This window comes from Nerophis lumbriciformis, linkage group LG09 (assembly GCF_033978685.3).
Source record: "Nerophis lumbriciformis linkage group LG09, RoL_Nlum_v2.1, whole genome shotgun sequence".
NCBI classification, from domain to species: Eukaryota; Metazoa; Chordata; class Actinopteri; order Syngnathiformes; family Syngnathidae; genus Nerophis; species Nerophis lumbriciformis.
The window spans coordinates 52,890,934-52,908,248 of NC_084556.2; the positions used below are offsets into that span (position 1 = coordinate 52,890,934).

At 31.1% G+C, this 17,315-nt stretch overlaps 1 protein-coding gene across 1 annotated transcript in view; it reads left to right on the forward strand.

Annotated features, from left to right (window-relative positions):
- The window catches only part of aldocb (aldolase C, fructose-bisphosphate, b), a 53,695-nt gene extending 36,759 nt beyond the window's left edge, over positions 1–16,936 (forward strand). Inside the window, exons 6-9 of the mRNA XM_061962886.2 lie at positions 365–448; positions 522–696; positions 6,024–6,223; positions 16,233–16,936. Of these exons, the coding sequence (XP_061818870.1) occupies positions 365–448; positions 522–696; positions 6,024–6,223; positions 16,233–16,325 (552 nt within the window). The 3' untranslated portion in view covers positions 16,326–16,936. The remainder of the gene's footprint in view (positions 1–364; positions 449–521; positions 697–6,023; positions 6,224–16,232) is intronic.
- The last annotated feature ends 379 nt before the right edge of the window (positions 16,937–17,315 follow it).

The window sequence follows — 17,315 nt, forward strand, 5'->3', positions numbered from 1 at the left end:
TTTGTCAGTGAAAAAATGGAGACAATTTTCACAGAATTCAAAAGAAGCATCAAAACCAGCAGATTTGGGAGCATCAATGACAGTGTTAATAGTTTTAAACAGAACTCTGGGGTTGTTACAGTTAGAAGATATAATCTGAGATAGATATATATTCATTTCTGCTTTTACAGTCATCTGAAAGGAAAACAGGCTTTCTTTAAAAATGGCAAAGGACACATGCAGCCTGTCTTTTTTCCATTTTCTCTATAGACCGATATATGTGAAAATGCCAAATATCGGCGCCGATAATCGGTCGATCCAATGAACTTGCGTGGTATTTGAGGGCTGTTAGCTAGTAGTAGTTATGGCAAATATCCTCTTTCAGAATGGCATCGTTCCCATCGTGGAGCCAGAGATCCTCCCTGACGGCGACCACGACCTGAAACGCTGCCAGTACGTCAGTGAGAAGGTGATTTATACATATTATATACGACACGATAAGATGATGTGACGCTCACAGTCCACTCCTGTGCCTTGGCTAGGTTCTAGCTGCCGTGTACAAGGCCCTGTCAGACCACCACGTCTACCTGGAGGGGACTCTGCTGAAGCCCAACATGGTCACCGCCGGACACGCCTGCCCCAACAAGTACAGCAACGAGGAAATCGCCATGGCCACGGTCACCGCCCTGCGTCGCACCGTGCCTCCCGCAGTCACAGGTGGGCTACATCTCACCCGAGGTTTACACTTAGACCACCACACCGTAGCCCGTTTTGTAAAATGATGAAAACTACTGTGACCCGCCCGCCACTTTTTCAGACCATGTGGTTGCAGCGCAGGCGCAAAAAAAGTCCACAAAGAACAAGCTGATGCTCTGCGGTGCCATTTCTATATACAGCCACAAACGCAACGAAAAACCGTAAATGAGCGGAGCAAAAAAAAAATTAACAAAGAGGGTAAATATGTGTCTAATAACTTCGATTTAGACTTAGACAAACTTTAATGATCCACGAGGGAAATTGTTCAACACAGTAGCTCAGTTACAATGATGGAAAGTGTAAGGATGGAAAGGACAATGCAGGTATAAATAGACTAATATAGCGATTAAAAAAAATCTAACATATACAGTGGGGCAAAAAAGTATTTAGTCAGCCACCGATTGTGCAAGTTCTCCCACTTAAAATGATGACAGAGGTCTGTAATTTTCATCATAGGTACACTTCAACTGTGAGAGACAGAATGTGAAAAAAAATCCAGGAATTCACATTGTAGGAATTTTAAAGAATGTATTTGTAAATTATGGTGGAAAATAAGTATTTGGTCACTTCAAACAAGGAAGATCTCTGGCTCTCACAGACCTGTAACTTCTTCTTTAAGAAGCTCTTCTGTCCTCCACTCGTTACCTGTATTAATGGCACCTGTTTGAACTGGTTATCTGTATAAAAGGACACCTGTCCACAGCCTCAAACAGTCAGACTCCAAACTCCACTATGGCCAAGACCAAAGAGCTGTCGAAGGACACCAGGAAAAGAATTGTAGACCTGCACCAGACTGTGAAGAGTATTTCTACAATAGGCAAGCAGCTTGGTGTGAAAAAATCAACTGTGGGAGCAATTATCAGAAAATGGAAGACATACAAGACCACTGATAATCGCCCTCGATCTGGGGCTCCACGCAAGATCTCATCCCGTGGGGTCAAAATGATCATGAGAACGGTGAGCAAAAATCCCAGAACCACACGGGGGGACCTGGTGAATGGCCTGCAGAGAGCTGGGACCAAAGTAACAAAGGTTACCATCAGTAACACACTACGCCGACAGGGAATCAAATCCTGCAGTGCCAGACGTGTCCCCCTGCTTAAGCCAGTGCATGTCCAGGCCCGTCTGAAGTTTGCCAGAGAGCACATGGATGATACAGCAGAGGATTGGGAGAATGTCATGTGGTCAGATGAAACCAAAATAGAACTTTTTGGTATAAACTCAACTTGTCGCGTTTGGAGGAAGAAGAATACTGAGTTGCATCCCAAGAACACCACAACTACTGTGAAGCATGGGGGTGGAAACATCATGCTTTGGGGCTGTTTTTCTGCTAAGGGGACAGGCCGACTGATCCGTGTTAAGGAAAGAATGAATGGGGCCATGTATCGTGAGATTTTGAGCCAAAACATCCTTCCATCAGTGAGAGCTTTGAAGATGAAACGTGGCTGGGTCTTCCAGCATGACAATGATCCCAAACACACCGCCCGGGCAACGAAGGAGTGGCTCCGTAAGAAGCATTTGAAAGTCCTGGAGTGGCCTAGCCAGTCTCCAGACCTCAACCCCATAGAAAATCTGTGGAGGGAGTTGAAAGTCTGTGTTGCTCGGCGACAACCCCAAAACATCACTGCTCTCGAGAAGATCTACATGGAGGAATGGGCCAAAATACCAGCTACTGTGTGTGCAAACCTGGTGAAGACCTATTTGTTATTGACCAAATACTTATTTTCCACCATAATTTACAAATAAATTCTTTAAAAATCCTACAATGTGAATTCCTGGACATTCTGTCTCTCACAGTTGAAGTGTACCTATGATGAAAATTACAGACCTCTGTCATCATTTTAAGTGGGAGAACTTGCACAATTGGTGGCTGACTAAATACTTTTTTGCCCCACTGTATACGAATATATACATAATATGTGTACAGAATAATATATATACAGATATATTATACAAACCCTGTTTCCATATGAGCTGGGAAATTGTGTTAGATGTAAATATAAACGGAATACAATGCAAATCATTTTCAACCCATATTCAGTTGAATATGATAAACATTTTTTTTTTGCAAATAATCATTAACTTTAGAATTTGATGCCAGCAACACGTGACAAAGAAGTTGGGAAAGGTGGCAAAAAATACTGATAAAGTTGAGGAATGCTCATCAAACACTTATTTGGAACATCCCACAGGTGAACAGGCAAATTGGGAACAGGTGGGTGCCATGATTGGGTATAAAAGTAGATTCCATGAAATGCTCAGTCATCCACAAACAAGGATGGGGCGAGGGTCACCACTTTGTCAACAAATGTGTGAGCAAATTGTTGAACAGTTTAAGAAAAACCTTTCTCAACCAGCTATTGCAAGGAATTTAGGGATTTCACCATCTACGGTCCGTAATATCATCAAAGGGTTCAGAGAATCTGGAGAAATCACTGCACGTAAGCAGCTAAGCCCGTGACCTTCGATCCCTCAGGCTGTACTGCATCAACAAGCGACATCAGTGTATAAAGGATATCACCACATGGGCTCAGGAACACTTCAGAAACCCACTGTCAGTAACTACAGTTGGTCGCTACATCTGTAAGTGCAAGTTAAAACTCTCTTATGCAAGGCGAAAACCGTTTATCAACAACACCCAGAAACGCCGTCGGCTTCGCTGGGCCTGAGCTCATCTAAGACGGACTGATACAAAGTGGAAAAGTGTTCTGTGGTCTGACGAGTCCACATTTCAAATTGTTTTTGGAAACTGTGGACGTCGTGTCCTCCGGACCAAAGAGGAAAAGAACCATCCGGATTGTTATAGGCGCAAAGTTGAAAAGCCAGCATGTGTGATGGTATGGGGGTGTATTAGTGCCCAAGACATGGGTAACTTACACATCTGTGAAGGCACCATTAATGCTGAAAGGTACATACAGGTTTTGGAGCAACATATGTTGCCATCCAAGCAACGTTACCATGGACGCCCCTGCTTATTTCAGCAAGACAATGCCAAGCCACGTGTTACATCAACATGGCTTCATAGTAAAAGAGTGCGGGTACTAGACTGGCCTGCCTGTAGTCCAGACCTGTCTCCCATTGAAAATGTGTGAAGGCTAAAATATGAGAAGGGAGACTGTTGAACAACTTAAGCTGTACATCAAGCAAGAATGGGAAAGAATTCCACCTGAGAAGCTTCAAAAATGTGTCTCCTCAGTTCCCAAACGTTTACTGAGTGTTGTTAAAAGAAAAGGTGATGTAACACAGTGGTGAACATGCCCTTTCCCAACTACTTTGGCACGTGTTGCAGCCATGAAATTCTAAGTTAATTATTATTTGCAAAAAAGAAATAAAGTTTATGAGTTTGAACATGAAATATGTTGTCTTTGCATTGCATTCAATTGAATATGGGTTGAAAAGGATTTGCAAATCATTGTATTCCGTTTATATTTACATCTAACACAATTTCCCAACTCATATGGAAACGGGGTTTGTAAATAATAACAAATTAACATAAAAAAAAAAAAGGCAAATTGAGCCACAATAACTTAACAGCACCATAGGCTCAGTAGGCAGAAATTACAAAGGAAAATTAAAGCTGCAAGCAGCATTGGTCGGGCCCGCGTATTTGGCAGGTGCTAGTCCTAAGTGTCCCAATACTTTTGTCTACTTTTAGTCTGAAGTGTCCCAAGACTTTTGTCTAGTGTACCTACCTTGTCTGCATTGTGTGGGCACGTTGGTGCTTCCTGCTTTTAAGCAGCCATCTTAAAAAAACAGCAGCGCAGCAGCATCAGCGCAGCGGGTCTTTAAAGGGTCATAAAATCAAAACCGGAGCAGTTATAAAAACGCGCTTCTGTAGTTTTAATCACAAGGGTTCAATCTCTCTCCTGTGTTAGTTTGCTGAAACGACAAACGCGCTCAGAGGAGATAGTTTTTGAAGGAAGGTGACCTGTTTTTACAAAAATGTTGTGTTGAAGGGGGAATAGCAAACTTCCTGTAAATTTTTGCTGGGGGTTGTCCATTTATGAAATGTAGGTCTAAGTGAGACCTACAGAAAGGTTTTAGTTTCATGTCTCTCCGACCTTCCCAGTGGGAGTTACAGGCAGTTTTGTCATTTTTTTTCTTCCGAGGAGCAGTTTTTTCAGCGTTTTATTCAAAAATTGCTCTAGAGCTCAATTTTGAGATTTGGGGTTAGGTTTTTTTATTAGATCGCAATTTTTGCCAGTCCTGATGTGTGCGTTCAGTTCGGTGAGTTTTGAAGCATGTTAAGGGGGTCAAATTAAAGCTCAAAAAGGCAAAAGTGACTGATTTTACTAAAATTTAGTGTTGAAGGGGGAATAGCAAACTTCCTGTAGATTTTTGGCCGAGGAAATAAATTAATAGAATCTAAGTCTAAGTGAGACCTACATAGAGGTTTTTGTTTCATGTCTCTACGACATTCGTACTGGGAGTTAGAAAAAGTTTACTTTGTAGGGGGCGCTAGAGCGCAATTTTGAGTTTTGGGGTTTGGTTTTTTTTACCAAAGAGGTTTGTTCGAGTTTATTTATGTGTGCGTCAAATTTGGTGAGTTTTGAAGCATGTTAAGGGGGTCAAAGTACCGCGCAAAGCTGCGGAATAAGAAAGAATAATAATAAAACCTTACAAATTCAATAGGTCCTTATGTCCCATTGCATAAGGACTCCCTGTGGGAGTCCTTATGCAATGGGCCATGCGGGCCCTAATAACAAGTTAGCCTTTACGCAAACCATAAACTGATAGGTGTGGGCTGCACCTGGGAACACACTGATTGGTGTGTGTGTGTGTGTGTGTGTGTGTGTGTGTGTGTGTGTGTGTGTGTGTGTGTGTGTGTGTGTGTGTGTGTGTGTGTGTGTGTGTGTGTGTGTGTGTGTGTGTGTGTGTGTGTGTGTGTGTGTGTGTGTCTATGAGGCTGCAGTACATGAATAAATGTCCCCACACGATGTACATTTGACAGTGATTCATAGCAGGGAAGCCATGTGCTTCCTCAAATTAGACGTTGAGTTGATGTAAGCTTAAGCTTGTTGTCGTTTGGCAAAAAGGGCACCTGTGCGTGAATCGGCTGTTAAAAAAATGAGTGCCTTTTATTGAAATTTGTAGTCAACTACGCTCTCTCCACGCGGACTCCGATGAGGAGAGTTGTCTCCGGTCCAAACGACCCAAAGCAGATCTAAGAGTCCACCATGAGAACAAGAAGGAAACAGGAAAAACCACACGAGAGCACCGAGCTCCTGCAACCAGCAGCCACCATCTTGCTCATGTTTCTCACCCACAACTCTCTCCTCCCCCTCCAGGGGTGACCTTCTTGTCAGGTGGCCAGTCCGAAGAGGAGGCCAGCATCAACCTCAACGCCATCAACAACTGTCCGCTGGCCAAGCCCTGGGCGCTCACCTTCTCCTACGGCCGCGCCCTGCAGGCGTCCGCCCTGCAGGCGTGGAGAGGCGACGTCAACAAGGAGAAGGCCGCCACCGAGGAGTTCATCAAGCGCGCCGAGGTGAGACCCGCCCCGCCCCCTCCGTAAGTGGGTTAGTTCCTGCCTCATTCCTGTGAGAATCCTGCGTGTGACCGGCGCATTAAGGAGTGGGTGTTGGTTCATGTCGTGTGCTCAAACAGCCACCAGGTAGCATCTGTGAGCAGATAATACTCCATCATCTCTTTCTCTTTTTCTGACTTATCGTGCATTCTTAGGCATGTGAAATTTCGGAAACCTGCATGTTAAATGTGTGAATGTTTAGACATTCAAATAATAATAATAATAATAATAAATCATTTTTGGTGTAGAATGTTAATAAATATGTGAATGTTTGGACATTCACATATTTAATAATAATAATAATAATAAATTGATGATTTTTTTAATGTAGAATGTTATATATGTGAATGGTTGGACATTCACATATATAATAATAATAATAATAAATTGATTTTTTTAGGTATAATGTTATTTATGTGAATGTTTGGACATTCACACATATAATAATAATATAATACATATATGATTTTTTTGGTGTAGAATGTTAAATGTCTGAATGTTTGGACAGTCACACATTTAATTATAATAAATTGATATTTTTTTTGGTGTAGAATGTTAAATGTGTGAATGTTTGGACATTCACATATATAATAAGAATAATAATTTTTTTTTTTTTGGTGTAGAATGTTATATATGTGAATGCTTGGACATTCACATATATAATAATAATAAATTGATGATTTTTTTGAGGTCAAATGTTATTTATGTGAATGTTTGGACATTCACACATATAATAATAATAATAATATAATATATATATAATTTTTTTGGTGTAGAATGTTAAATGTGTGAATGTTTGGACATTCACACATTTAATGATAATAAATTGATGTTTTTTTTGGTGTGGAATGTTATGTATGTGAATGCTTAGACATTCACATATATAATAATAATAATAATAATAAATTGATGATTTTTTTGAGGTAGAACGTTATCACACATATAATCATAATAATAATATAATACATATATGATTTTTTGGTGTAGAATGTTTGAATGTTTGGACATTCACATATATAATAATAATTATTATTATTTTATTTTTTTGAGGTAGAATGTTATTTATGTGAATGTTTGGACATTCACACATATAATAATAATAATAATAATATAATACATATATAATTTTTTTGGTGTAGAATGTTAAATGTGTGAATGTTTGGACATTCACACATTTAATGATAATAAATTGATGATTTTTTTTGGTGCGGAATGTTATATATGTGAATGCTTGGACATTCACATATATAATAATAATAATAAATTGATGATTTTTTTGAGGTAGAACGTTATCACACATATAATCATAATAATCATAATAATAATATAATACATATATGATTTTTTTGGTGTAGAATGTTTGAATGTTTGGACATTCACATATATAATAATAATAATAGATTATTTTTTTGAGATAAAATGTTATTTATGTGAATGTTTGGACATTCACACATATAATAATAATAATCATAATAATAATATAATACATATATGATTTTTTTTGGTGTAGAATGTTAAATGTGTGAATGTTTGGACAGTCACACATTTAATGATAATAAATTGATGGGGTTTTTTTTGGTGCAGAATGTTATATATGTGAATGCTTGGACATTCACATATATAATAATAATAATAAATTGATGATTTTTTTGAGGTAGAACGTTATCACACATATAATCATAATAATAATATAATACATATATGATTTTTTTGGTGTAGAATGTTTGAATGTTTGGACATTCACATATATAATAATAATAATAGATTATTTTTTTGAGATAGAATGTTATTTATGTGAATGTTTGGACATTCACACATATAATAATAATAATCATAATAATAATATAATACATATATGATTTTTTTTGGTGTAGAATGTTATATATGTGAATGTTTGGACATTCACATATATAATAATAAGAATAATAAGAATAAATTGATTTTTTTTGGTGTAGAATATTATATATGTGAATGCTTGGACATTCACACATATAATAATAATCATAATAAAAATGATATAATACATATATGATTTTTTGGTGTAGAATGTTAAATGTTTGAATGTTTGGACATTCACATATATAATAATAATAGATTATTTTTTTGAGGTAGAATGTTATTTATGTGAATGTTTGAACATTCACACATATAATAATAATAATAATATAATACATATATGATTTTTTTGGTGTAGAATGTTAAATGTGTGAATGTTTGTACATTCCCACATTTAATGATAATAAATTGATTTTTTTTTTTGGTGCAGAATGTTATATATGTGAATGCTTGGACATTCACATATATAATAATAATAATAATAATAATAGATTGATTTTTTTTTAGGTAGAATGTTATTTATGTAAATGTTTGGAAATTCACACAAAATAATAATAATAATGATAGTAATAAAATAATACATATATAATTTTTTTGGTGTAGAATGTTAAATGTGTGAATGTTTGGACATTCACACATTTAATGATAATAAATTGATGTTTTTTTGGTGCGGAATGTTATATATGTGAATGCTTGGACATTCACATATATAATAATAATAATAATAAATTGATGATTTTTTTGAGGTAGAACGTTATCACACATATAATCATAATAATAATATAATACATATATGATTTTTTGGTGTAGAATGTTTGAATGTTTGGACATTCACATATATAATAATAATAATAGATTATTTTTTGAGATAGAATGTTATTTATGTGAATGTTTGGACATTCACACATATAATAATCATAATAATAATATAATACATATATGATTTTTTTTGGTGTAGAATGTTAAATGTGTGAATGTTTGGACATTCACACATTTAATGATAATAAATTGATGATTTTTTTTTGGTGCAGAATGTTATATATGTGAATGTTTGGACATTCACATATATAATAATAATAATAAATTGATGATTTTTTTGAGGTAGAACGTTATCACACATAATCATAATAATCATAATAATAATAAAATACATATGATTTTTTTGGTGTAGAATGTTTGAATGTTTGGACATTCACATATATAATAATAATAATAGATTATTTTTTTTGAGATAGAATGTTATTTATGTGAATGTTTGGACATTCACACATATAATAATAATCATAATAATAATATAATACATATTTGATTTTTTTTGGTGTAGAATGTTAAATGTGTGAATGTTTGGACAGTCACACATTTAATGATAATAAATTGATGATTTTTTTTGGTGCAGAATGTTATATATGTGAATGTTTGGACATTCACATATATAATAATAAGAATAATAAGAATAAATTGATTTTTTTTGTGTGTAGAATATTATATATGTGAATGCTTGGACATTCACACATAATAATAATCATAATAAAAATAGTATAATACATATATGATTTTTTGGTGTAGAATGTTAAATGTTTGAATGTTTGGACATTCACATATATAATAATAATAGATTATTTTTTTGAGGTAGAATGTTATTTATGTGAATGTTTGAACATTCACACATAATAATAATAATAATAATATAATACATATATGATTTTTTTGGTGTAGAATGTTAAATGTGTGAATGTTTGGACATTCACACATTTAATGATAATAAATTGATTTTTTTTTTTGGTGCAGAATGTTATATATGTGAATGCTTGGACATTCACATATATAATAATAATAATAATAATATATTGATTTTTTTTGGTGTAGAATGTTATATATGTGAATGCTTGGACATTCACATATATAATAAGAATAAGAATAATAGATTGATTTTTTTTTTTTAGGTAGAATGTTATTTATGTAAATGTTTGGACATTCACACAAAATAATAATAATAATCATAATAATAATATAATACATATATAATTTTTTTGGTGTAGAATGTTAAATGTGTGAATGTTTGGACATTCCCACATTTAATAATAATAAATTGATTTTTTTTTTGGGTGCAGAATGTTATATATGTGAATGCTTGGACATTCACATATATAATAAGAATAATAATAATAGATTGATTTTTTTTTTGGTGTAGAATGTTATATATGTGAATGCTTGGACATTCACATATATAGTAATAATAATAAATTTATGATTTTTTTGAGGTAGAATGTTATTTGTGTAAATGTTTGGACATTCACACAAAATAATAATAATAATCATAATAATAATATAATACATATATGATTTTTGGTGTAGAATGTTAAATGTTTGGACATTGACATATATAATAATAATAATAAATTGATGATTTTTTTATGTAGAATGTTATGTATGTGAATGGTTGGACATTCACATATATAATAATAATAATAATAAATTGATTTTTTTTTAGGTATAATGTTATTTATGTGAATGTTTGGACATTCACACATATAATAATAATATAATACATATATGATTTTTTTTGGTGTAGAATGTTAAATGTCTCAATGTTTGGACAGTCACACATTTAATTATAATAAATTGATAATTTTTTTGGTGTAGAATGTTATATATGTGAATGCTTGGACATTCACATATATAATAATAATAATAACAATAATAGTAATAATAATAAATTGATGATTTTTTTGAGGTAGAATGTTATTTATGTGAATGTTTGGACATTCACACATATATAATAATAATAATATAATACATATATAATTTTTTTGGTGTAGAATGTTAAATGTGTGAATGTTTGGACATTCACACATTTAATGATAATAAATTGATGTTTTTTTGGTGTGGAATGTTATATATGTGAATGCTTGGACATTCACATATATAATAATAATAATAAATTGATGATTTTTTTGAGGTAGAACGTTATCACACATATAATCATAATAATAATATAATACATATATGATTTTTTGGTGTAGAATATTTGAATGTTTGGACATTCACATATATAATAATAATAATAATAATAATAGATTATTTTTTGAGGTAGAATGTTATTTATGTGAATGTTTGGACATTCACACATATAATAATAATAATAATATAATACATGTATATTTTTTTTGGTGTAGAATGTTAAATGTGTAAATGTTTGGACATTCACACATTTAATGATAATAAATTGATGTTTTTTTGGTGTGGAATGTTATATATGTGAATGCTTGGACATTCACATATATAATAATAATAATAATAAATTGATGATTTTCTTGAGGTAGAACGTTATCACACATATAATCATAATAATCATAATAATATAGTACATATATGATTTTTTGGTGTAGAATGTTTGAATGTTTGGACATTCACATATATAATAATAATAATAATAATAGATCATTTTTTTGAGGTAGAATGTTATTTATGTGAATGTTTGGACATTCACACATATAATAATAATATAATACATATATAATTTTTTTGGTGTAGAATGTTAAATGTGTGAATGTTTGGACATTCACACATTTAATGATAATAAATTTATGTTTTTTTGGTGTGGAATGTTATATATGTGAATGCTTGGACATTCACATATATAATAATAATAATAACAATAATAGTAATAATAATAAATTGATGATTTTTTTGAGGTAGAATGTTATTTATGTGAATGTTTGGACATTCACACATATATAATAACAATAATAATAATATAATACATATATAATTTTTTTGGTGTAGAATGTTAAATGTGTGAATGTTTGGACATTCACACATTTAATGATAATAAATTGATGTTTTTTTGGTGTGGAATGTTATATATGTGAATGCTTGGACATTCACATATATAATAATAATAATAATAAATTGATGATTTTTTTGAGGTAGAACGTTATCACACATATAATCATAATAATCATAATAATAATATAATACATATATGATTTTTTGGTGTAGAATATTTGAATGTTTGGACATTCACATATATAATAATAATAATAATAATAATAGATTATTTTTTGAGGTAGAATGTTATTTATGTGAATGTTTGGACATTCACACATATAATAATAATAATAATATAATACATGTATATTTTTTTTGGTGTAGAATGTTAAATGTGTAAATGTTTGGACATTCACACATTTAATGATAATAAATAGATGTTTTTTTGGTGTGGAATGTTATATATGTGAATGCTTGGACATTCACATATATAATAATAATAATAATAAATTGATGATTTTCTTGAGGTAGAACGTTAACACACATATAATCATAATAATCATAATAATATAGTACATATATGATTTTTTGGTGTAGAATGTTTGAATGTTTGGACATTCACATATATAATAATAATAATAATAATAGATCATTTTTTTGAGGTAGAATGTTATTTATGTGAATGTTTGGACATTCACACATATAATAATAATATAATACATATATAATTTTTTTGGTGTAGAATGTTAAATGTGTGAATGTTTGGACATTCACACATTTAATGATAATAAATTTATGTTTTTTTGGTGTGGAATGTTATATATGTGAATGCTTGGACATTCACATATATAATAATAATAATAATAAATTGATGATTTTTTTGAGGTAGAACGTTATCACACATATAATCATAATAATCATAATAATAATATAATACATATATGATTTTTTTGGTGTAGAATGTTTGAATGTTTGGACATTCACATATATAATAATAATAATAGATTATTTTTTGAGATAGAATGTTATTTATGTGAATGTTTGGACATTCACACATATAATAATCATAATAATAATCATAATAATAATATAATACATATATGATTTTTTTTGGTGTAGAATGTTAAATGTGTGAATGTTTGGACATTCACACATATAATAATAATAATCATAATAAAAATAATATAATACATATATGATTTGTTGGTGTAGAATGTTAAATGTGTGAATGTTTGGACATTCACATATATAATAATAATAGATTATTTTTTTGAGGTAGAATGTTATTTATGTGAATGTTTGAACATTCACACATATAATAATAATAATATAATACATATATGATTTTTTTGGTGTAGAATGTTAAATGTGTGAATGTTTGGACATTCACATATATAATAATAATAAATTGATGATTTTTTTGAGGTCGAATGTTATTTATGTGAATGTTTGGACATTCACACATATAATAATAATAATATAATAAATATATAATTTTTTTGGTGTTGAATGTTAAATGTGTGAATGTTTGGACATTCACACATTTAATGATAATAAATTGATGTTTTTTTGGTGTGGAATGTTATATATGTGAATGCTTGGACATTCACATATATAATAATAATAAATTGATGATTTTTTTGAGGTAGAACGTTATCACACATATAATCATAATAATCATAATAATAATATAATACATATATGATTTTTTGGTGTAGAATGTTTGAATGTTTGGCCATTCACATATATAATAATAATAATAGATTATTTTTTGAGGTAGAATGTTATTTATGTGAATGTTTGGACATTCACACATATAATAATAATAATAATAATATAATACATATATAATTTTTTGGGTGTAGAATGTTAAATGTGTGAATGTTTGGACATTCACACATTTAATGATAATAAATTGATGTTTTTTTGGTGTGGAATGTTATATATGTGAATGCTTGGACATTCACATATATAATAATAATAAATTGATGATTTTTTTGAGGTAGAACGTTATCACACATATCCATCCATCCATTTTCTACCGCTTATATATAATAATATAATACATATATGATTTTTTTGGTGTAGAATGTTTGAATGTTTGGACATTCACATATATAATAATAATAATAGATTATTTTTTTGAGGTAGAATGTTATTTATGTGAATGTTTGGACATTCACACATATAATAATAATAATCATAATAATAATATAATACATATATGATTTTTTTTGGTGTAGAATGTTAAATGTGTGAATGTTTGGACATTCACACATTTAATGATAATAAATTGATGATTTTTTTGGTGCAGAATGTTATATATGTGAATGCTTGGACATTCACATATATAATAATAATAATAAATTGATGATTTTTTTGAGGTAGAACGTTATCACACATATAATCATAATAATCATAATAATATAATACATATATGATTTTTTTGGTGTAGAATGTTTGAATGTTTGGACATTCACATATATAATAATAATAATAGATTATTTATTTGAGATAGAATGTTATTTATGTGAATGTTTGGACATTCACACATATAATAATAATAATAATCATAATAATTAATATAATACATATATGATTTTTTTTTGGTGTAGAATGTTAAATGTGTGAATGTTTGGACAGTCACACATTTAATGATAATAAATTGATGATTTTTTTGGTGCAGAATGTTATATATGTGAATGTTTGGACATTCACACATATAATAATAATAATAATATAATACATGTATATTTTTTTTGGTGTAGAATGTTAAATGTGTAAATGTTTGGACATTCACACATTTAATGATAATAAATAGATGTTTTTTTGGTGTGGAATGTTATATATGTGAATGCTTGGACATTCACATATATAATAATAATAATAAATTGATGATTTTCTTGAGGTAGAACGTTAACACACATATAATCATAATAATCATAATAATATAATACATATATGATTTTTTGGTGTAGAATGTTTGAATGTTTGGACATTCACATATATAATAATAATAATAATAATAGATCATTTTTTTGAGGTAGAATGTTATTTATGTGAATGTTTGAACATTCACACATATAATAATAATAATAATATAATACATATATGATTTTTTTGGTGTAGAATGTTAAATGTGTGAATGTTTGGACATTCACACATTTAATGATAATAAATAGATTTTTTTTTTTGGTGCAGAATGTTATATATGTGAATGCTTGGACATTCACATATATAATAAGAATAATAATAATAGATTGATTTTTTTTTGGTGTAGAATGTTATATATGTGAATGCTTGGACATTCACATATATAATAATAATAAATTGATGATTTTTTTGAGGTAGAATGTTATTTATGTAAATGTTTGGACATTCACACAAAATAATAATAATAATCATAATAATAATATAATACATATATGATTTTTGGTGTAGAATGTTAAATGTTTGGACATTGACATATATAATAATAATAATAAATTGATGATTTTTTTTATGTAGAATGTTATGTATGTGAATGGTTGGACATTCACATATATAATAATAATAATAATAAATTGATTTTTTTTTTTAGGTATAATCTTATTTATGTGAATGTTTGGACATTCACACATATAATAATAATATAATACATATATGATTTTTTGGTGTAGAATGTTAAATGTCTCAATGTTTGGACAGTCACACATTTAATTATAATAAATTGATAATTTTTTTGGTGTAGAATGTTATATATGTGAATGCTTGGACATTCACATATATAATAATAATAATAACAATAATAGTAATAATAATAAATTGATGATTTTTTTTAGGTAGAATGTTATTTATGTGAATGTTTGGACATTCACACATATAATAATAATAATATTATAATACATATATAATTTTTTTGGTGTAGAATGTTAAATGTGTGAATGTTTGGACATTCACACATTTAATGATAATAAATTGATGATTTTTTTGGTGTGGAATGTTACATAAGTGAATGCTTGGATATTCACATATATAATAAGAATAATAATAATAAATTGTTTTTTTTTTTTTGGGTGTAGCATGCTTGGACATTCACATATATAATTTTTATTTTACTATTTTAATGAAATGTTTAATTTTCCTGAGGGAACTCTCCTGAATGAATCAATAAAGTACTATCTATCTATCTATAACAACAATAATAATGAGTATATTATTTTTTTGGTGCTGTTAGAAGTGTTCCTCTTTTTCCCGCCGAAGGTTGCTCATATCCCAGATTCTAACCTCACGCTTTAAGTGAGGCACGAGGCAAGAACTAAACCCAGACCAACAAAAAAAAACACATTTTTAAAAACGTTCTTTTCCCCTTCCTCCGATGCAGGCAAACGGCCTGGCCGCCCTGGGCAAGTACGAGTGCTCCAGCGCCGGCGGCGCCGCGGGCCAGTCCCTCTACGTGGCCAACCACGCCTATTAAAGCAGCACGTGTGACCGCGGCCTCGTTAGTCTTGTATCTGCTCCGCTATTAACCCCCACAGCTCCGACATCCACCTCTATTATATCAAATCTTATTATTAGATATTTCACATCAGAATGTCAAACTACTAAAAGGGAGCTGCAGTGTCCAAACTAGGTAGCCTTCTTGTCTTGTCCATGTTTTGTCTCATGTGGGACCAGCATGTTTGTGTCTGTAACTCGCTGAACGCACTCGTGCTTTAAAAAACCGCTGAAATCCTCCCAGTGGGACCAACAAGACATTTTTCAGTGTGAAGATGCGAGGGCTTGTTGTACGCCAAGGCGGTCTTTCCTCCTGTCAGTCAACCGGCGTGTTCAGTCTTGAGTGTTAACGTTCGCTTTCAGTTGCGCCAGTTTAGTGTGAAGCTGTCGATATTGTGTGTCATTCCCCCGCTCCCGCCTCCTCACGCCGGCCCCACCGCCAGAAGAGCGACGTGACGAGGGCGCTCGGACCAACGCGAGGAGACTCTCACTGCTGTCCTGGGAAAAAAATGCAATGTTTGTGTTGATATTGTTCTTGAAGCACTCGGTGTGTCACATAGTGAAAATAAATCAACTATATTAAACTATAAACAGTAGCAGAGGTGTTTGTCCTGTAGTTCAAACATTTTCCACTGGGGGCAGCACACACTTTCACATTTTTTATTATTGTTTTTTTTACCTGTTGAGGTCTCCTCAAGTTTGGTCCCGGGGACTCGGAGGTCATATAAAAAATGTTTATCTCATTAGGTATAAGTGTCGATATAAAGTTCTTTATGTTTAATGCATTTTTTGTCAATACCCTGTTTTTATGACTACTTTCCCTAAAAAAAAAAATTTGAAGTGGAATATTTGCTTTGAAGTAATTGGAGCCTTAAATAGGTCAATAATTTCTGACAACATTGATTTTTTATTTTGTATTAATTAGTTGTTGTTTTTTTAAAGCACTGAATATAATACACTGAAACTCTTG